General features: G+C 45.6%; 3 protein-coding genes and 1 pseudogene across 4 annotated transcripts; all 4 read right to left on the bottom strand.

The window, feature by feature from the left end:
- Nucleotides 1-2,189: 2,189 nt before the first annotated feature.
- Nucleotides 2,190-5,394, bottom strand: LOC127784250 (wall-associated receptor kinase 2-like). Its single transcript, XM_052311445.1, has 2 exons — nucleotides 4,132-5,394; nucleotides 2,190-3,602 (listed from the first exon to the last, which is right to left on the bottom strand). The coding sequence occupies exons 1-2, from the start codon at nucleotides 5,294-5,296 to the stop codon at nucleotides 2,404-2,406; spliced, it is 2,364 nt and encodes a 787-aa protein (XP_052167405.1). The 5' UTR covers nucleotides 5,297-5,394; the 3' UTR covers nucleotides 2,190-2,403.
- Nucleotides 5,395-5,945: 551 nt separating this feature from the next.
- Nucleotides 5,946-8,837, bottom strand: LOC127784350 (wall-associated receptor kinase 2-like). Of its 2 annotated transcripts, XM_052311581.1 has the most exons (3): nucleotides 7,671-8,837; nucleotides 7,046-7,324; nucleotides 6,282-6,404 (listed from the first exon to the last, which is right to left on the bottom strand). In XM_052311581.1, the coding sequence occupies exons 1-3, from the start codon at nucleotides 8,818-8,820 to the stop codon at nucleotides 6,376-6,378; spliced, it is 1,458 nt and encodes a 485-aa protein (XP_052167541.1). In that variant the 5' UTR covers nucleotides 8,821-8,837; the 3' UTR covers nucleotides 6,282-6,375. The 2 variants fall into 2 exon arrangements, with proteins under 2 accessions (XP_052167540.1, XP_052167541.1); XM_052311580.1 differs by having other exon boundaries at nucleotides 5,946-7,324.
- A 1,457-nt stretch (nucleotides 8,838-10,294) lies between these two features.
- On the bottom strand, nucleotides 10,295-13,006 carry LOC127784352 (wall-associated receptor kinase 2-like). The gene is made up of 3 exons (XM_052311583.1): nucleotides 12,046-13,006; nucleotides 11,803-11,943; nucleotides 10,295-11,514 (listed from the first exon to the last, which is right to left on the bottom strand). The coding sequence occupies exons 1-3, from the start codon at nucleotides 13,004-13,006 to the stop codon at nucleotides 10,295-10,297; spliced, it is 2,322 nt and encodes a 773-aa protein (XP_052167543.1).
- A 1,945-nt stretch (nucleotides 13,007-14,951) lies between these two features.
- On the bottom strand, nucleotides 14,952-17,712 carry LOC127784353 (wall-associated receptor kinase 5-like; annotated as a pseudogene).
- Between the last annotated feature and the right edge of the window lie 2,827 nt (nucleotides 17,713-20,539).

Raw genomic sequence — 20,539 nt, 5'->3', positions numbered from 1 at the left:
AAACAATTCAACGGTATATTTTCAAATTTATTTCGTGTTTCACTATATTTCACAAATTTTTTATATGTTTAAGAGGCTTGACTTTTTTTTGTTTCACCATACACTCCCTTCGTTTTTTTACTATATATGACGCCATTGACTATTTGAGATATGCTTGACCATTCGTCTTATTAAAAAAATATGTAATTATCATTTATTTTATTGTGACTTGATTTATCGTCAAATGTTCGTTAAGTATGACTTAATTTTTTTTATATTTGCATAAAAATTGAAAAAGACGAATAGTCAAACGCATGTTAAAAGGTTAATGATGTCATGTATAAAAAAATAGAAAAATGAAATATCTAGATCGTTAGATTTGTAGCTTCTCCCGACTTGTTCGTTTTTAAGGCCAGCCTAGCCCGACCCCAACACAACGAAACAATTACTACTCACATAGAGGCATAGGGGTGTTCGCAGGAACAAGTTCCCAACCTAAACAATGAATGTGAAAAATAGAGTGGTCCATTAACACGTGATTAATTAAGTACTCGTATTTACTAATTTTTTTTCAAAAATAGATTAATATTTTTTTAAACAATTTTCGTATAGAAACTTTTTTAAAAAACACACTGTTTAGCAGTTTAAAAAACGTGGGCCAATAAAAGAAACGAGAGTAGTGATCGGGGGCCGCGGCGTTGCGGTTCCCCTTTGTCCTCACCGGTACCGACCGCTACTCCACATCCGATTCAAATCCACACAAGAGTCTGAGAGGCCCATCCAATTGAAAATCCTATTCGATTCAATCTGCTCTACTATACATTATACATGTCCGCGCCATAAATCCTCCAGGAGTTAGCTAGGTCCGTCCATGGACGTCAATATGGTCCTCTTCGACGACGACGACGATTACTGGGACAAGGAGGAAGAGGAGGATGACGAGAGGGTGCAGGTGCCGAAGAGCGGCGGCGTGTACGGCTACGACGTCCCTTTTCCGAATATGGATTTCCTGGATGACCCGGAGGAGAACGACCTCTACCTCTTCAAGGTCTCGCTGTGTCCGCCGTCCCACCCTCCGCCACCGGCCGATCCCGGCTGCTGCAGCTGGGTGCTCCTCGACCGCACGGCCTACGTCGCCGACCACGCCAACGCCACCACCGCCAACACCTTCTTCACCACCCGCGACCGCCGCCGCCGCGAGATCCGCGTCACCTTCTTCCCCGCCCCGCCGCCGCGCGTCTCCCACTTCTGCGTCCACTGCCCCTCCATGAAGCCCGAGTGCTTCGCCGTCGAGCCCCTCATCATCGCCACCCACGAGGAACTCGTCCTCCTCCGCGTCGCCATCGGTCGCCGGCACGCAAGCTACTTCCATGAATTGCATGACTTCTTCGTCTACCGAGCCGATTCATCCACCACCAACAACAATGGCGGTCGTCATCCCTCCCTCAACCTTCTCCCGCATCCTGGCGACTGCTATTTTTTTGACTGCCAGGTTGGCATCACCCACTGCGACGACGGCGGCGGCGGCGGCGGCGGCCATGAATTTCGGGACATTGCGGTTGTCCACGGTTACATCAAGTACGTTGAGATCCAAAGCTACATTTCAGATGGTTGGGTTGCTGCAACATGGAGCAGGAAGATTACACTGGATTCTTGGGAGGGAGATTGGCGAAAGGACTGTGAGCTCCATGTTTCTGATATCTCCGGATCACTGCCTGAGCTGCTTGGTGATGAGGAGGCTAGAACACCTCAACTGAACTTGCAGAGTGTCCACACAGGCAATCCTACAATCAGCTTGCACGATGATGATGTTGTTTACTTCCTGGCCAAGGTTGGCCTCCGAGATGACAAATCGTACGTGCTTGCTGTTAACATGAGGAGCAAAACACTGCAAGGAGCCGCCTGTTTTGGTGCTGAAAGAGTGTTGGACATGAATTTCACATGTACACAAAGTAGGATCTCCCATTATCTCAGAAATACTCCAGGTAATTCTGCTGTGTAGCGAATTCTTATACACTTTTAACTTGTAGAAATCATTTACTTGCTCAGTTTAGAAAAAGGGAATACATGGGAGGAGATCAGATGCCATCTTGCATAATTTTGGAACAAGAAGTACTGTTATCTGCTACTCCACCCTATGAATATTTGTATGTTTGCTTGTACATGTGGCATATCATTTTAGGAAAAAGTTAAACTACACATGAGAAAGCTACCTGAATTTAATATGAACTTACTTCACAATATCAGTTGAATACAGAGGGTAATTTGACATGTACTTGGAAGAATCTAGTAGGAAGATACAAATTCATAAGAAGAACAGTAAAACACTGCACATTTAGGTATGAAAATCATGCATATCATATGCCTTGTACATTGTGACAACTCTTTCTATTGATCCAAACTCACTCCAGAAAAACGAATCGATTATCTGGGAAACCTTGATGACAGCAAATACTCTTCTTCGAGGCTATATTGTCTAGTTGATTGTGTGCTTGTACCCTCACTTACCGGGTAGCTCCATGAGACATGATTCTCCCTGGATTTCTTTGCACCCACACGCTCTTGCTGCAGTGTTGACGATCGAACACTTTCGAGTGTCATCTCCACCTGCCTCATAGTAGGCCGCTCCTCTGCTTTCAGCTTGACACATGCCACAGCTAACACAGCTACCTCTTTAACTTCTTCGCCTCCCTCTTCCTTGACCTGAGGATCAAGTATGTCACCCAAGTTGCCTTGTGTGAGTCGGGCAGTGAAATGTGCTACAAGACTTTCATCATCAGACGATCTATAGGAGTATGGTTTCTTCCTAGTAAGCAACTCTATTAGAACGACGCCGAAGCTGAAAACATCACTCTTCTCGGTGAGACGCCCTGTGTAGTAGTACATGGGGTCTAGATATCCTAGTGTTCCTTGAACAGCGGTTGTTACCCCAGTTTGTTCAGCTGGAATGCACCTGGAAGCTCCAAAATCGGACACTTTTGTTGTTAGTGAACCATCTAATAGGATGTTCTGGGATTTGATATCCCTGTGGATTATTGGGAATGACACAGCTGAGTGGAGGTAGGCAAGTGCTCTAGCGGTTTCGGTTGCAATTCTGAGCCTATCTTCCCATGGCAATGACGTTGGTCCTTCAACATGAAGATGGTGGTAAAGTGTACCATTTGATATGAATTCGTAAACCAACAATGGCACTTCTGTCTCAAGGCAACATCCAAAAAGTTTGACCACATTACGATGGTTGATTTGCGATAGAATGGCTACCTCATTTATGAACTCATCAATCTCTCTTTGAACTGCCTCCTTAGATTTCTTGATCGCGACAACATGAAGATCCGATAAAATCCCTTTGTACACGGTGCCGTGCCCTCCTCCTCCAAGCTCACGTGATTTATCAAAATTGTTTGTGGCCTTCTCTAGTTCTAACAAGGGGATGATCATCCTCTCGGCAATGTCAGCCTTCTGAGATACTAATTGTTGCAACAAATGACCTCGGTTCTGCTTGAAGTACTTCCGCCTCAGCATTCTTTCTCTTTGTTTCTTAACCTTACGTTTTAAAAAGGCAGCGCCCAGTCCCATGACCAAAAGCCCAGCTCCACTGCCAACTCCAATACCAACACTTGAACCTGATAGCACACAATAGAAGGCGAAAATCTCCATCAGAGTTAGTAGATATTTCACCTATGAACTAGAATATGGGAGTTGGTTAATAAGAAAAACAACGTTATGGAAAGATTGGTCTATGAAAAAACAGAGTAGTATGCTTGTGTTTATGAAACAGAGCAGTTGGTTGGTGCTAGTATTTGACTGAACTGTTAAAGAAAGGCTGATGTACTAAACAGAGTTTCATTGCAGAGCTAGCACTATCAAGTAAAACAATTTATCAGCCGTTTGGTTAATAAGAAAAGCAAGATCAGTCTATGAAAACAGAGTAGTCTGCTTTTGTTTATGAAACAGAGTAGTTGATGCAAGTACTTGGAAGAACAGTTAAAGAAAGACTGCTGTATAAAACAGAACTACATTGCAGCTCTCTGCATAAATTTGACTGACAATGTAAAGCAGGATATTTCAGTTATTACCTAGATTATTTTTCCATTCTTTGAAAAATCTGTGCATAAATTGGACTATGTCAAGCAGAAAAGTGTAGTAGTTTACCCAGATTAGTTTTGACGCAGCCGTTTGGAATGCGCGGGTCGCCACGAGCGCCGCGCGGGCACCGGCACTCGTAATCACCCGGCGTGTTGGTGCACTCGCCGTAGCACCTCCCGGCGAGCTTGCACTCGTCGATGTCTTGGCATCCGCCGGCGACGTAGGGGTTCCCGCCGTAGCCTCGCCGGCACCTGCACACGTAGCCGCGGCGGTAGTTGCCGGTGACGTTGCTGCAGAAGCTGTTGCTGCTCCGGCACGCGCTCCTCGCCGCGTCCGCGGGGCACGACCAGTTGCGGTCGTCGGCGAACTGCCCGGTGACGCCCTGCAGCACCGCCTCCAGCGTCGGCGACACCACCCACTCCAGCACCACCGGGACCGGCGTCCGGAGAGCGGCGGCGGAGTCGGAGCTGCTGTTGAGCAGCTCGCCGGCGACGCCCTCGAACCACCCACGCTCGGCGATGCGCACAGCGATGGGGAGCTTGCCGGTGAGCTCCTGGTTCTGGTCCAGGCTGAGGAACTGCACGAGGTAGGAGGGGCGGCCGATGGCGATGGGCGTCTCGCAGCAGCCGGTGCCGGAGCAGGTGAAGCCGCCATCGGTGGCGTTGTCGCCGCTGGCGCCGGGGACGACGGGGGTGGTCGCCGCCACGCTGGTGAACATCTCGCTGACCGGGCAGAAGGAGGAGCAGCCGCCGATGATGTTGGTGTTCTCCCCGGCGAGCGTGGCCTGGACGTTGCAGCCCGTGACGACGAGCCGATTGCGCTGCTCGGAGACGACGTACGGCCCGGCGCCGGCGACGGTGCCGAGGCTGGCCCACGTGCCGCTGCCGCTGGGAGCGACTTTGGACACGTCGTAGGTGAAGTTGACGGCGCCGGCGAGGTCAAGGGCGCGCACGGTGGAGTTGGCCAGCGAGATGTCGATGACCTGGAGGGTGCCGTTGCCGAGCATCAGGCGCGGCGGGGCGCGGGTGGCGTCGCAGGTGAGGCGGAAGCCCGGGAGGTGGCAGCCGTCGCGGATGCCGAACGGGTACGGCACGCTCACGTCGCCGCACCTGTCCGGGCAGCTCGCCGGCGGCGGCGCTGCGACCTGCGCTTCCACCGACCACAGCTGCAGCAGCAGCAGCAGCAGCGCCAGCGACATCGCCATCGCCTGCGGTTGAATGATGGTCATCATCGCTGGAACATAGTCTGTGTTTCTATTCCTAAAATGGGCAGTCAGGGCGTCCGTCGATAAGTAGCAGACTACAGTGAGGTACGGACAATTTGGCTAAAAGGATTAGTCTAAACTGGCGGCTCTGATCTGACGACGTGGGGGCGCTTTGCTTCACCAATCCGAAGACGCACATTCATATATGCTGCGTTGTTGTATCCGCGTTGACCGATCGATCAGGTAGGTGTGGACTGGACTGGATGGTTGAACGTTTGTGCCGATCATCGCCGGCTCGCTGCCGCACAAGTTGCCGCTGGAACCATCATCGCTGAACTGTCGACAACTTGGTGAAAGATATTAGCTTGTGTTATTTTCCCGTCTTTACCAACTAGCCTCGTTTTTCAGGTGAACGTTTTTTAAACTATTAAACGATACATCTTTTTTTTAAAAAAAATATACGAAAGTTATTTTAAACAATCATATTAATCTATATTTTTTTAAAAAAGACTAATATTTAATTAATTATGTGGTAATGAGTCGTTTTGTTTTACGTGCATAAAAGAATAGTTGCGAACATAAACAAATGAAGCAGCTGCCGTTTGGTAACCTGAAACCATAGTTAGTACAATGGAAAGAGTATCTTGATATTTACTTGGATGAAATCAAACAGAAAAATACACATTCAGATGAAGAACGATAAAATAAGATGTTACATTTAGCTATGAAATACTACATGCATATCATGCATGGAAAGAAAAAAAAAAGCCATGGAGACCTTGTACATCAGGGACAACTTGAGCTTTCTATATCGATCCAAACTCACGCAAGAAAAATGAAAAAACCGCTATTGGGGATACCTTGATGATAACAAGTTCTCTTCTTCGAGACTATATTGCCTAGTTGAATCTAAGCTTGTACCCTCGCTTATTGCATGGCTCCATGAGACATGAAGCTCCTTAGAGTTTTTTGTGCTAACACTATGCAATACTTCTTGCTGCAGTGATGATGATCGAATGCTCTCGAGTGTCATTTCCACCTGTCTCATAGTCGGTCGCTCTTCTGCTTTTAACTTGACACATGCCACAGCTAATACGGCTACTTCATTAACTTCCTTTTTTCGCTCCTCCATAACCTGCGCATCAAGTATGTCAGCCAAGTTGCCCTGTGCATGTAGGGTAGTGAAATGTGAAACAAAGCTCTCATCCTCAGCCGATCTATATGAGTGTGGTTTTTTCCTAGTAAGCAACTCCATTAAAACAACGCCGAAGCTATAAATATCACTCTTCTCTGTGAGACATCCTGTGTAGTAATACATGGGGTCTAGGTATCCTAGTGTTCCTTGAATAGCAGTTGTAACCCCATTTTGTTCAGCTGGGATGCACCTTGAAGCTCCAAAGTCTGAGACTTTTGTCGTTAGTGAGCCATCCAATAGGATATTATGGGACTTGATATCCCTGTGGATTATAGGGAATGACACAGCAGAGTGAAGATAAGCGAGGGATCTAGCTGTTTCAGTAGCAATTCTGAGCCTATCTTCCCATGGCAATGATGTTGGTCCCTCAACGTGAAGATGATGATAAAGGGTACCATTTGATATGAATTCATAAACCAACAATGGCACTTCAGTCTCAAGACAACATCCAAAAAGTTTCACCACATTGCGGTGGTTGATTTGTGATAGAATGGCTACCTCGTTTATGAACTCATCAATCTCCCTTTGGACTGTCACATTTGATTTCTTGATTGCGACGACATGAAGGTCTGAGAGAATACCTTTATATACGGTGCCATGTCCTCCTCCTCCAAGCTCACGCGATTCGTCAAAGTTGTTTGTGGCCTTTTCTAGTTCTGCCAAGGGGATGATCATTCTTTCAGCAATGTCCGCCTTTTGAGATACCAATTGTTGCAACAAATGGCCACGGTTTTGTTTGAAGAACTTCTGTCTCAGTGTTCTTGCTCTCCGTTGTTTAATCTTACGTGTTAAAAAGACAGCACCAAGTGCCAGGATAAAAAGGGCGGCACCACTACCAATTCCAACTCCAATAGTTAAACCTAAGAGCACAATAGGAAAAGGAAGTTCTCTCATCAGAGTTAATGTCATTTAACATGTATTTTCTCTGTCCCATAAAAAAAAAACGAATCTAGTACCGGATGTGACGTATCCTAGTACGATAAATCTGGACAGATGTATGTATGTCCAGATTCATAGTACTAGGATATGTCACATCCGATAATAACTAGGTTGGTTTTTTATAGGACGGATGGAGTAGATTAGAAGAACATAGTTTGCATCTTTGTTTGGAAGAGAGAACAGTCACTAGTCACTTCTATAGCTAAAGCTAAGTATACAATAATCTCTGAATAAATTAGAAAATGGCGAGCAGATTAATTTAGTTACCTAGATTGGATTTGGTGCAGCCATTTGGAATGGTGGCGTTACCACGGGCACCGCGCGGGCACCTGCACAAGAAGGCTCCCCGCGTGTTGGTGCACTCGCCGAAGCAGCCGTGCTCCTCTGCCTGCTCGCACTCGTCGATGTCTTGGCATCCGTCGGTGACGTACGGGTTCCCGTCGTACCCCTTGTCGCACTGGCACACATAGCCGAGGCGGTAGTTACCGGTGATGTTGCGGCAGACGCTGAAGGTGCTTAGGCACGCGGTCTTCCTGCCCGAGCCGGCCGTGGGGCAGGACCAGTTGCCGTCGTCGGCGAACTGTCCGGTCTGTGCCGAAAACAGTGCGGTCTCCAAGGTGAACGCCACCACCCAGTCCAGCACCACCGGAACCGGTGTCAGGGGCGACTTGTCCCTCTTGGAGTTGTCGAGCAGATCGGCAGCGACGGCGCCGTCGAACCAGCCCTGCTCGGCGACGCGCACCACGTTGGGCAGTTTGTTGTCGTGCTCGTGGCTCGATTCCAGGGTCTTGTAGTCCACCAAGTAGGAGGTGCGGCCGATGGGGATGGGCGTTTTGCAGCAGCCGATGCCGGAGCACGACGCGTTCCCGGACACGTTCGCCACGAAGCTCGTCCACCTGTCGTTGATGGAGCAGAAGGAGGAGCAGCCGGTGATGCCGTTGGCTCTGTCCCCCATGAGGGTTACCTGGATGTTGCACCCCGTGACGACGAGCTGGTTGCGCAGGTCGGCCACGACGAACGGCCCGCCCACCGTGGCGCCGAGGCTCCTCCACGTGCCATTGCCGCTGACGTTCCCGTCGTACGTGATGTTCACGGCGCCGGCGAGGTCCAGGGCGCGCACCGTGGCGTCGGCCAGCGAGATGCTGACGACCTGCAGGGTGCCGTTGCCGATCATCAGCCGCGGGGGATTGGTCGTGGTGTCGCAGGTGAGATCGAATCCCGCGAGGGAGCAGCCGGCGCGGATGCCGAACGGGAACGGCACGCTCACGTTGCCGCACCTGTCCGGGGACGGGCACCCCGCCGGCGGCCCTGAGCCCACCGCCACCTGCGCTTCCGCCGACCAAAGCTGCAGCTGCAGCAGCACCACCACCAGCACCAGCAGCGCCGCCGTCGCCGGCGATGGAAACAACATCACCATCGCTGGCAGCCTGCCACTTAATTAATCTCTCTTCTTCTACTACTACTACTACTACACCTAATTCAGATATCACAGCGCGCGTCAACACAAGCATTCATTACACCACCGTAAATTGGGCAATTGTTATTGCTATATATCCTAACAGTAACCTTGATCGCTTCTCCAAGTTGGCCGCTCCGGCAACGTGATGTTGCTTGCTTGACCAATGACCACTGCGAAGCGAATGAACACGCGCGTGCACCCGAGTTGACCGACCACGTATGGCATATGTGCGGGTTCCCACGGTGCCATTTGCGCGGACCGTTCCAACGCCTATAGGAGGCCCATATGTTACACGAAAAGGAGGCCCAATCAACTGTTGAACATAAAGTGCAATACCCTTTTAGTGCACTTTTTATTATTTTAGATCTAAACAATATAGTAAAAGTTGGTAATTTGTCATTTAGCATTTGCTAGTCCATGGTAGCAAATTTTGCCAAAAAGTGCTCCGGAACCACACCCTCTCTCTCTCTTTCTCTCTCTTTAATGGCAAAACTTTAAGATACATCTAAACACCAACCAGTACTTTTGCAATGCCAAATCTTTTGCCACCAAAACTTTTACCATTTGCCATTTTAAATGGATCTAAACAGGCCCTTACATTGGATTGGAAGAACTACCTATTTTTCACCCAATTCAAACAAAATTTTCGATTAGCAAACGAATGGACTTGATTCGCACCCAATAATACAAAACGTGATGGACTATCTATATATAATAGTCAGCGTCAAATCACACATTGATTTTTTTAACAATCAATTACAACAAAAGGTTTACCAGAACAACAAAAATTACATTATGTAACGGTAAAAAGCTATAATCCTGAATAGGCTGTAACTTCCGTGCACCGTAAAAATGCCCAAAATCATACCTTCAATTATATAAAAAAAACTAGAAGGACAAAGTTATAGTCAGTAATACTTTAAAAGTATTCATATATAGGTTGTAACTTTAACTCAAATATACTTGAAAAGCGAAGTGAGAGTAGCTCAACTAGTTAGGTTTCTTGTGTTGGAACTTGCCCACCTGAATCTATGTTGTAGACTTGGTATATGTGCTCGCGTTTACAACTAATTATTGTTTTGGTGATAGGCGAGCAATAGAGTGATTTTGGGTAAGTACAACAAGACAGGGAGTAAAATTACTCAGTAGAAAACAACGTGGAGAAGAAACAACTAATATGGGCACAAATCTTGTGCAAATCAAACAAATAAATATTCAACTAACTTAAACAAGAAAATTTGATGACAAACATATATTACATTGAATAAACCATATAGAAAAATACATGTTTAGATAAACAACAACAAAAAAAATATTGTTGTACAGATAGCAATGAAATGCATGGATATCATAAAAGCCATTGGCACCTTGTACATCGGAGCAACGTTTACTATTGATCCAAACTCGCACAAAACAAAAAGGTAAAAATCCACTATCGAGGGTACCTCGATGACAACAAATTCTCTTCCTCATAGCTATATTGTCTACTCGACTCTATGCTTATGCCCTCACATACCGGATAGCTCCATGAGACATGTTTCTCCTTGGATTCCTCTGCGGCCACACTAGGTACTGCTTCTTGTTGTAGTGACAACGATTGAACAGTTTCAAGTGTCATCTCCACCTGCCTCATTGTAGGTCGTTCATCTGCTTTCAACTTGACACATGCCACAGCTAGCATGGCTACTTCTTTAACCTCTTTGCCTCCCTCTTCATTCACCTGAGGATCAAGTATGTCACCCAAGTTGCCATGTGTGAGTAGGGCAGTGAAATGTGCAACAAGACTATCATCGTCAGGCGATCTATATGAGTATGGTTTCTTCCTGGTAAGTAGCTCTATTAGAACAATGCCAAAACTAAAAACATCACTTTTCTCTGTGAGACGTCCTGTGTAGTAGTACATGGGGTCTAGGTATCCTAGTGTTCCTTGAATTGCGGTTGTGACCCCATTTTGTTCAGCAGGAATGCACCTTGAAGCTCCAAAGTCTGACACTTTTGTTGTTAGCGAGCCATCTAATAAGATGTTATGGGACTTGATATCCCTGTGGATTATAGGGAATGACACTGCCGAGTGAAGGTAGGCAAGTGCTCTAGCGGTTTCAGTTGCAATTCTAAGCCTAAATTCCCATGGCAATGATGCTGGTCCTTCAACATGAAGATGGTCATAAAGGGTACCATTTGATATGAATTCATAGACCAACAATGGCACTTCTGTCTCGAGGCAACATCCAAAAAGTTTGACCACATTACGATGGTTGATTTGTGAGAGAATGGCTACCTCATTAATAAACTCATCAATCTCCCTTTGGACTGCTACCTTTGATTTCTTGATCGCAACAACATGAAGATCCGATAAAATCCCTTTGTACACAGTGCCATGCCCTCCTCCTCCAAGCTTACGCGATTCATCAAAATTGTTTGTGGCCTTCGCCAGTTCTGCCAAGGGGATGATCATCCTTTCAGCAATATCAGCCTTTTGAGATACCAACTGTTCCAACAAATGGCCACGGTTCTGTTTGAAGAACTTCTGTCTCAGCATTCTTGCTCTCCGATCCTTAATCCTACGTGTTAAAAAGGTTGTACCGAGAGCCATGACCAAAATCCCGGCGCCACTGCCAACTCCAATGCCAATAATTGATCCCGTGGTTAATGCTAGGAGCACAATGTAAGAGGGAAAAACAAGTTTCTCCATCAGAAAGTTTGCATTGTTTGTAATTGAGAACAGTTAATAAGAGACAATTATTGCGGAACAGATCATGATTAATGATAAAAGCAACGTCAAGGAAAGAATTGTCTATGAAGTAGTAGGTGCCGAAAATGATGACTGTATTACACAGAGCCCCCATGCATATATAGCTGGGACTCTCAAGTATATTAGTTCAGCATTCTTCAATCTATAGATAAATTCGAAAAATATAAGCAGATTAATTTAGTTACTACCTTGATTAGTTTTAACGCAGCCAGTTTGAATGGTCGCGTTGCCACTAGTACCCGGCGGGCAGCTGCAGTGGTACGATCCCAGCGTGTTCGTGCACACGCCGAAGCACGGGTACTCCTTTGCCCGCTCGCACTCGTTGATGTCTTCGCGGATAGCCCAAATCGAATGAAATTAGCTTGAATTCACGAGAAAGCAATAGATTTTTGAAACAAAATTTTGGGAGGTGTGTTAATTAATTTGTTCACCTTTGCACCCGCCATCGAGGTAGGGGTTGCCCTCGTAGCCCTTGGAGCAGTTGCACCGGTACCCGTCGCCGTCACCGGTGTCGACGCACACGCTGTCGGCGCTCCGGCACGCGTAGTTGGCCGCGGCGAGGTTGCGCCTGGCGGCGCTGCAGTTGCCGGCGTTCCGGACGGCCCAGTCGAGCACGACGTGCACGGCGAAGTCGTCGGTGCGGTTGAAGTCGACGGCGCCGTCGCGGTACGCGGCATCGATCCACCTGTCCTCCGCCAGGTACATGTACCGGCAAACCGTGCTGCTCTGCAAGATGGAAGAAGCCGCCGTGCTGTTCAGCAGAACGGAGTCCCCAGCTTGGCCTTGCTTGAAGCCGATGATGTCGGGCTTGTAGACGTCGACGCTGTAGGGTATGCTGCTCTGGCAGCACCCCTCGCCGGTGAACCCCACCGTCGAGCCGGCGGCGACCGACTCCGGCGTCCGGCAGATGGACGTGCAGCTGCTGATGTAGGAGCCCCTGCCGTCGACCAGGTAGGCGAGGTTGGGGCAGCCGAGCGCGACGAGGCGGTTCCTCGACCTGGAGAAGCGGTAGGGCGTGCCGGAGAGGGACATCTCGGTGGTGTTCTGATCGTTCTCGCTCACCATGTCCCCCGTGCTGCTGTTGTAGCACCGCCGTTTCGCGGTGAGGAAGGTGCGGGCCTCGCCGTCGGCGAGGGACAGGCTGAGCAGCTGTTGCCGGGGCCGGCGGCCGGTAGAGTTGGACACGATGAGGCGGGGAGGGGAGGAGGTGTGGTTGCACTCGAGCTGGAAGCCCTCGTCGCGCGCGCAGCCGGCGCCGATGCCGAAGGGGTAGGGGATGCTGATGTTCCCGCACGTTGCGGGGCATCCCGGCAGCTGCTGAGCCGACGACGATGGTGTCGCCGGCGCAAGGCCGACGAGCAATATAGCTAAGGCGACCGCCATTTCTGACATCCTAGCTCTCACCTCTTACGTTGTTCGGCTTGCTTGCTTGAATGCCGGCTGGTTGAATTTCCGTATAAATAGATCGTGTGATGATTCATCTTGCCACCATGCACGCGATTATTTGACTTAATTAGCTCCAGATTGAGTATGAACGAAGGATGCGGTTGGTTGTCAGAAAAAATACAGGAAGACGAGCAGGTGTTCCACTTAGCACATGCTCAGTTTGGGCCAGTCAATTGCCTTGCCGCTAATTAACATTTGCTCTTCAGAATTGGATTTTGTCCCTGCGGAGTACTCCCTCTTGGCCAGATAATATTAGTCATTTTGACGAGGGTAAAGTCAAACTTTAAAATCTTTGACTATAAATAATTTCTAAAATATTTGTCTTAAAAATATAAAAATTATATATGTAGATTAGTCTTAAAAAGTACTTCAAAAAAATCATATATTTGTTGACATTTCTATATATATTATAATAGAAAATAGTTATCAAAGTTAATTTTTGAAGACCGTGCCATTGTTCAAAATGACAAGTATTATCAACCCGAAGAGAGTATTAATTATCAGTTCAATTTGAATCAGTCTAATTAATTATGATTAATTCCAGGTTAGTTTTTAGGTTCTAGAGAAGACTAGGGATGATGCATTACAAAGTATATAAAGAAACCTAAAGTCTAAACGATCAAGTAATTAATCAATTTTCGGGATGATAGATATCTTAGCTAATTTAATCTAGTAAGGCGATTTAGCCGATACTAGCATAAACTCTAAAGCGAGAATCACCCGATATGACTAAATCGAGATAATAAGACTAGATTAACTAGGATATATGATAACAATGGCTACGATAAAATGACTAAAACATCTAAAACGATATAATAGCCCCGATAGTGCAAGCCATCGAGATAAGTTACCTCTTATCGAGAGATCGCAGCCGATGCCCTAACTTGAAGTAAGAACTCATCAAAAAGTAAAAAATAAAAGGGTGGCGATGCGCTGCAAGTTGTATTGATTGGATTGTCGTCCTTTATTACAATAATCCGGGGTTTATATTTATACCCTGAGTACAAAACTTAGTCCATTATGAACACGACTCAAACTTTCCTAAATATAAAAACAAGCAAGTCCACATGGCGGACTCATACCAAATCTCTAATTAAAACCAACATTAAATATCCTAATTAATAGATACAATTGCCTTAAATAAGCTCAATCTCTAACCGGCAACATCAATTATTCCAATCTAGGCCCATGTCGAGCCCAAGTCAAGCCGTATCAGCTATTTGCCATATCGGCTCGGTTATAATCCGACTATATTTCCAGCCGATACGCTGGCCAGGCGATGCACAATCTGTTTTGGCAAGATTCAATCTCCTTTAATTCTGCTTCGATATCCAACTCCAAATCCGAGTCTATCTTACCAAATTTCGCTGTTAACATGACTAGTACCCAATGATGTAATAAAGAAGCTTACTTTGATTTCACATTTATCCTGTGTACCAGGTAGTGTATCCTGAGACTACTACTATATCACATGTAATACATAACACACCGATATAAGTTGGCTTGCGTTTACAGCTAACGAATGTCGGGACGTTACATCGGGCGAGCATGCCCACGGGTAAAAAATCACACCCACGCCCGTGCCCATCGGGTCGGGTATCTGCGGATACCCATACCTATGGGTAAAATTGCCATCCTAAGAGTAAAATTAGTCAGTCAAGACAACATAGAGAAGAAACAACTAAGATGGAGCAAAACGTCGTGCAAATCAAACGAATAAATATTCAACAAATTTAAATGAGAAAATTTGTCGACAAACATATATTACATTGAACAAACCATACGAAAAAGCACACGTTCAGATAAATGACAACGAAAAAAATATTGTTGTACATATAGCAATGAAATGCATGGATATCATAAAGGCCATCTAGACATTGTACATCGGAGCACCGTTTACTATTGATCCAAACTTCCACAATAAAAAAAGGGATAAAAATCCACTATCGTGGGTACCTCGATGACAACAAATATTCTTCATCATTGCTATATTGCCTACTCGACTCTATGCTTGTGCCCTCACTTACCGGATAGCTCCATGAGACATGTTTCTCCTTGGATTCTTCTGCGGCCACACTAGGTACCAGTTCTTGCCGCAGCGACGATGATCGAACAGTTTCAAGTGTCATCTCCACCTGCCTCATAGTCGGTCGTTCATCTGCTTTCAACTTTACACATGCCACGGCTAACACGGCTACTTCATTCACCTCTTTGCCTCCCTCTTCCTTCACCTGAGGATCAAGTATATCACCCAAGTTGCCATGTGTGAGTAGGGCAGTGAAATGTCCAACAAGACTATCATCTTGAGGCGATCTGTATGAATATGGTTTCTTTCTGGCAAGTAGCTCTATTAGAACAACACCGAAGCTAAAAACATCACTTTTCTCTGTGAGACGTCCTGTGTAGTAGTACATGGGGTCTAGGTATCCTAGTGTTCCTTGAATAGCGGTTGTGACCCCATTTTGTTCAGCAGGAATGCACCTTGAAGCTCCGAAGTCTGACACTTTTGTTGTTAGCGAGCCATCTAATAAGATGTTATGGGACTTGATATCTCTGTGGATTATAGGGAATGACACTGCCGAGTGAAGGTAGGCAAGTGCTTTAGTGGTTTTGGTTGCAATTCTGAGCCTATATTCCCATGGCAATGATGTTGGCCCTTTAACATGAAGATGGTCGTAAAGGGTACCATTTGATATGAATTCATAGACCAACAATGGCACTTCTGTCTCAAGGCAACATCCAAAAAGTTTGACCACATTACGATGGTTGATTTGTGAGAGAATGGCTACCTCGTTTATGAATTCATCAATCTCCCTTTGGACTACAACTTTCGATTTTTTTATCGCAACAACATGAAGATCCGATAAAATCCCTTTATACACGGTGCCATGCCCCCTCCTCCAAGCTCCCGTGATTCATCAAAATTGTTTGTTGCCTTCTCCAGTTCTGCCACGGGGATGATCATTCTTTCAGCAATATCAGTATTTTGAGATACCAATTGTTCCAACAAATGGCCACGGTTCTGTTTGAAGAATTTCTGTCTCAGTATTCTTGCTCTCCGATTCTTAATGTTACGTGTTAAAAAGGCTGCACCGAGTGCCATGACCAATAGCCCAGCGCCACTGCCAACTCCGATACCAATAATTGATCCCGTGGTTAATCCTAGGAGCACAATATAAAAGAAATTAAGAAAAAAAAGGTTTTCTCCTTGAGAGAGCTTGCTTTGTTTTGTAATTGAGAGAAGTTAGGGCCAATTCTTGGGGAACAGTTGATTAATGAGAAAAGCAAACGTCAAGGAAAGATGGAATAATGAGCACACGATATAGTCTGCTTTTGTTTATGATGTATAGTAGGTTGAAGAATCAAGTTGAAATATCCCACTATCCCTACTATCAAGTTGAATTTTTTTTTCTTCTTATATTGATGTACATGGTACTTTCTTGTTTGAAAAAAAAATGAAGTATAGTAGGTTGCAGTAAAAAGAAAGGTGGTTACATTGCACAGTCAGAGTCCCCTTGCATATATAACTGGGACACTCAACTTTCTCAAGTAGTAGATTATTTTAGCATTATGCAGTCTCAGAATAAATCAGAAAATGATACTGTAGCTGATTAATTTAGTTACCTTGATTAGTTTTGACGCAGCCACTTTCAATGGTCGGGTTGCCACGAGTACCAGGCGGGCAGCTGCACTGGTACGATCCCAGCGTGTTGGTGCAGTTGCCGAAGCACGGGTAGTCTTTTTTCCTCTGGCACTCGTCGATGTCTTTGCGCGCGAATCCCCCATGCAACAAATCGATATGATAGATATTAGCTTGAACTCATAACAAAATAGTACTTCCTCCGTTTCACGGTGTAAGTTATTTTAGTATTTCTTATATTCATATTGATAAATCTATATATATATATATATATATATATATATTAACATCAATATAAATGTAGAAAATACTAAAATGACTTACGTTATGAAACGGAGGAAGTAACTGATTTTGCGAGGTGATGACCTATACCTTTGCATCCGGCATGGAGGTAGGGGTTGCCCTCGTAGCCCTTGGAGCATCTGCACCGGTACCCGGCGCCGTCGGTGGTGTCGACGCAATCGCTGTTGGCGCTCCGGCACGCGTAGTTGGTTTCGTTGAGCTTGGCGGCGATGCAGTTGTGGACGTCCCGGATGGCCCAGTCCAGCGCGACGGGCACGACGTAGCTGTCGGTGTTGAAGCGGTACGTGGACACAGGGAAGCGGTAGGCAGTACTGCTGGATAGGGTCCCAAACGTCATGGTGTTCGGCTCGCTGCTGGCGCTGATGGTGCCCTGGCTCAAGTTGCAGTTGTGGTACTGACGGTCGACGTTGAGGGCGGCGAGCGCCTCGCCGTCGGGGGACAGGCTGAGCAGCTGCTGATTATAGGCAAGCATCATGAGGCGTGGATGGGACTTGTTGACGTTGCACTCGAGCTGGAAGCTTTTATCGCGGAAGCAATGGGCGCCGCCGACGCCGAAGGGATAGGTGATGTTGATGTCCCCGCACTTGTCGAGGCAGCCCGGCGCCGGCGGCTGCTGAGCCGACGCAAGGCAGGAGAGGAGAAACACGGCGGCGCCTAAGGCAACCGCCTGCATGTTCAGGGCACTGGGGCTGGTAGCCATTTCTGACATCCTAGCTAGCTAGCTAGCTCCCGGCTTGCTGTTTTATTTGCTTACTTATTAATTAACTGGCCCGGCTGAGTGATCTCCGTATAAATAGATCGATCGTGCATAATACATACACACGCTTCGTATACCACGGACGCGGTTTTTCGACGACAATGCTTCCGATCGAAGCACGTGTTCCACTCAGCACATCCTCAGTTTGGACCAGTCAAGTATTACCTTGCCTATTGATCTTTGTTCTTCTTTCTTTTAAGCCCCATAGGGTAGCAGAGGGAAAAATTGTAAAAGATTGATATTTTTTCTGCAGGAATCAGGATGTGGAATTATTCTTGCGATGGTTTTCAGTAGACTTTGTATCAGTCTACGTCTTCTCCGTTAACTAGAACCTCACAATCGTCAATATACGAAGTTTCTATTGAAATCAGGTATTTTACTGAAAGAACTGGCCAAAACAGGATACAAAGTCTGAAACATACACGGGGAAATTATTTTGATCCCTCTATAGGATATCCCCTCATTGTTTGCATGCCACTCATATGATTATGAAAAAAATTTGGGAAGATGTATTAACATGTGATATAACACTCCGCAAACATGCAATTTCAAATTCAACTTCTACATCTCGTAACAAAAAAAAATTAAACCGTAGCTAGTTAATGTATATTCACAGTCAAAACTATTTTTTCCGTTGTGAGATGTAAAAGTTGAATTTGAACTTGTATGTTTGCGGAGTGATATATCACATGTTAATATGTCTTCTCTTTTTAAAAAAAAAGATTATAACCATTTGAGTGACATGCAAATAACGAAAAGATATATCCTTGATGGATCAAAATCTACTTCCGGAACCCTGCTGCCAAAACAAAAGACAAGGAAACGAGAACACATAGATTGGACTAACAGCTAGGGACACTATAGCTCACATTGCAGAACCTTTCAAACCAAAGACTAACAGCACCAAAGACTTTGTACCAACAACAGAACAACGACCCTTCCAGAACACAATCATATTGTATCAGGCAACACATCGATCGGCTTGAGTTGGCGCAGCCTGCTCAGGATGTCGTCCTCGATCCATCCATTTATCTGCCATGCCGTCGGTATACGAAGTTTCATGATGAATGATTCCCGGCTATTGCTGAGCCGACGACGATGGTGTCGCCGGCGCAAGGCCGACGAGCAACACGGCTAAGGCAACCGCCATTTCTGACATCCTAGCTACCTAGCTACCTAGCTCTCGCCTCGTACGTTGTTCGGCTTGCTTACATGGCTAGCTGATCAATTTCTGTAGATCGTGTAACTAGTTGGAGAATTGTTACGGAAGATGCACGACAATCCTCTTCTCCGTAGCCCGATTTGAAAAAAAATAAAATTCGGGCTCCTTGCTACCGTTGCATGCATGCAAGAAGAGTACTAGCTACTAGCTAATTTCTTTTTCTTTTTCTCGTCACTTTAAATATTTTTTCTTCTAAAATATTTATCCGATTTACGATTAGATCGTACCACTGAAAACACCAAAACCTACTCGCTCAACGGATTGAACAGTGAGATGAATGGCAGGCACCAATTTGCCGGCTAGGCTCGACGACGTACACGTGGGACGGCGGATGACGAATCAACGAGCCACCGGTCGGTTGGTTGGTAATTAAAGAAAGTAGCTGCTTGCAAAGGACAGCCTCGCCGAGACGAAACGGCTAATGGGTGATCGCTCGCCTAGCGATGGGGGTAGCGATCAATTCGCTCCCCCCCCCCTCCCCCTCCCTCTCTCCCTCCACCTGGTTTTCTTTTTTAGCACCACATTATTTTTCTATTTTAGTAAATTTATGCAACTAAAGTTTATACACCTCAAGTTTATATATCTAAAGTTTAGAGATCCAAAATTTATAAGTCAAAAGTTTATATATCCGATTCAAATTTGAATTTGAATTCAAATATTTTTTATATATAGTATTTCCATACATCTAAAATTTATACACCTAAAGTTTATAGACCTAAAGTTTATAAGTCAAAAGTTTATATATCCGATTCAAATTTGAATTTGAATTCAAATATTTTTTATATATAGTATTTCTATACATCTAAAATTTATACACCTAAAGTTTATAGACCTAAAGTTTATAAGTCAAAAGTTTATATATCCGATTCAAATTTGAATTTAAATTCAAATATTTTTTATATATAGTATTTCTATACATCTAAAGTTTATAGACCTAAAGTTTATAGACCCATTTCAAATTTGAATTTGAATTCAAATAATAGTTTATAGACCCAAAGTTTATAAGTAAAAAGTTTACATACCCGTTTCAAATTTGAATTTAAATTTGAATTCAAATATTAGTTTATAGACCCAAAGTTTATAAGTAAAAAGTTTACATACCGTTTCAAATTTGAATTTTAATTCAAATTTTTATGGTGTAGTAGTGAGAGAAGAAGGGGAGGTAAAGTAGTAAGGGGGAGGGGCGGGTGATCGCTGGGGAGGGGAGGGAGCGATCACCCGCCCATTAGGATTACCCTCGGCGAGAGCTCCGGCGTGTGTTGTATAGATAAAGATAGAGAACAACCCAAGTCGTTGTCATCAATGGCGGCAGCGGCGGATATAGTTTTTCATCTTGTTCACACTATAACCACAACACTGAAGCGTCCTTGTCGTCGCCGGCGCGGCGAGGTGAGAGCGGTGTGGACGCAGAGCGATGTTAGTGCAGACGGTGCGGCGTGCGGCTGCAGCGGCGCCAAAAGGTACCTAGGCAACTCGGCTCGGCATGAATGAGAGATTTGGCAATTATCCAAATACCTCCCTTAGGTTCGCATTTAATAATTTGCTACTGGAGAGAGA

The sequence above is a fragment of the Oryza glaberrima genome, chromosome 9 (genome assembly GCF_000147395.1).
Source record: "Oryza glaberrima chromosome 9, OglaRS2, whole genome shotgun sequence".
NCBI classification, from domain to species: Eukaryota; Viridiplantae; Streptophyta; class Magnoliopsida; order Poales; family Poaceae; genus Oryza; species Oryza glaberrima.
This window is presented reverse-complemented; position numbering and strand designations above follow the sequence as displayed.

What these genes read in the sequence shown, in the direction of transcription:
- LOC127784352 (XM_052311583.1), bottom strand. Translation starts at nt 13,006, where the DNA reads ATGTCAGAAATGGCGGTCGCCTTAGCTATATTGCTCGTCGGCCTTGCG. An exon ending in CCTCGATGGCGGGTGCAAAG is followed by an intron (nt 11,944 to 12,045) that starts GTGAACAAATTA and finishes CTATCCGCGAAG; the next exon opens with ACATCAACGAGTGCGAGCGG. An exon ending in CTGCGTTAAAACTAATCAAG is followed by an intron (nt 11,515 to 11,802) that starts GTAGTAACTAAA and finishes TTGTGCTCCTAG; the next exon opens with CATTAACCACGGGATCAATT.
- LOC127784250 (XM_052311445.1), bottom strand. Translation starts at nt 5,296, where the DNA reads ATGATGACCATCATTCAACCGCAGGCGATGGCGATGTCGCTGGCGCTG. An exon ending in CTGCGTCAAAACTAATCTGG is followed by an intron (nt 3,603 to 4,131) that starts GTAAACTACTAC and finishes GTGTGCTATCAG; the next exon opens with GTTCAAGTGTTGGTATTGGA.
- LOC127784350 (XM_052311580.1), bottom strand. Translation starts at nt 8,820, where the DNA reads ATGGTGATGTTGTTTCCATCGCCGGCGACGGCGGCGCTGCTGGTGCTG. An exon ending in CTGCACCAAATCCAATCTAG is followed by an intron (nt 7,325 to 7,670) that starts GTAACTAAATTA and finishes TTGTGCTCTTAG; the next exon opens with GTTTAACTATTGGAGTTGGA.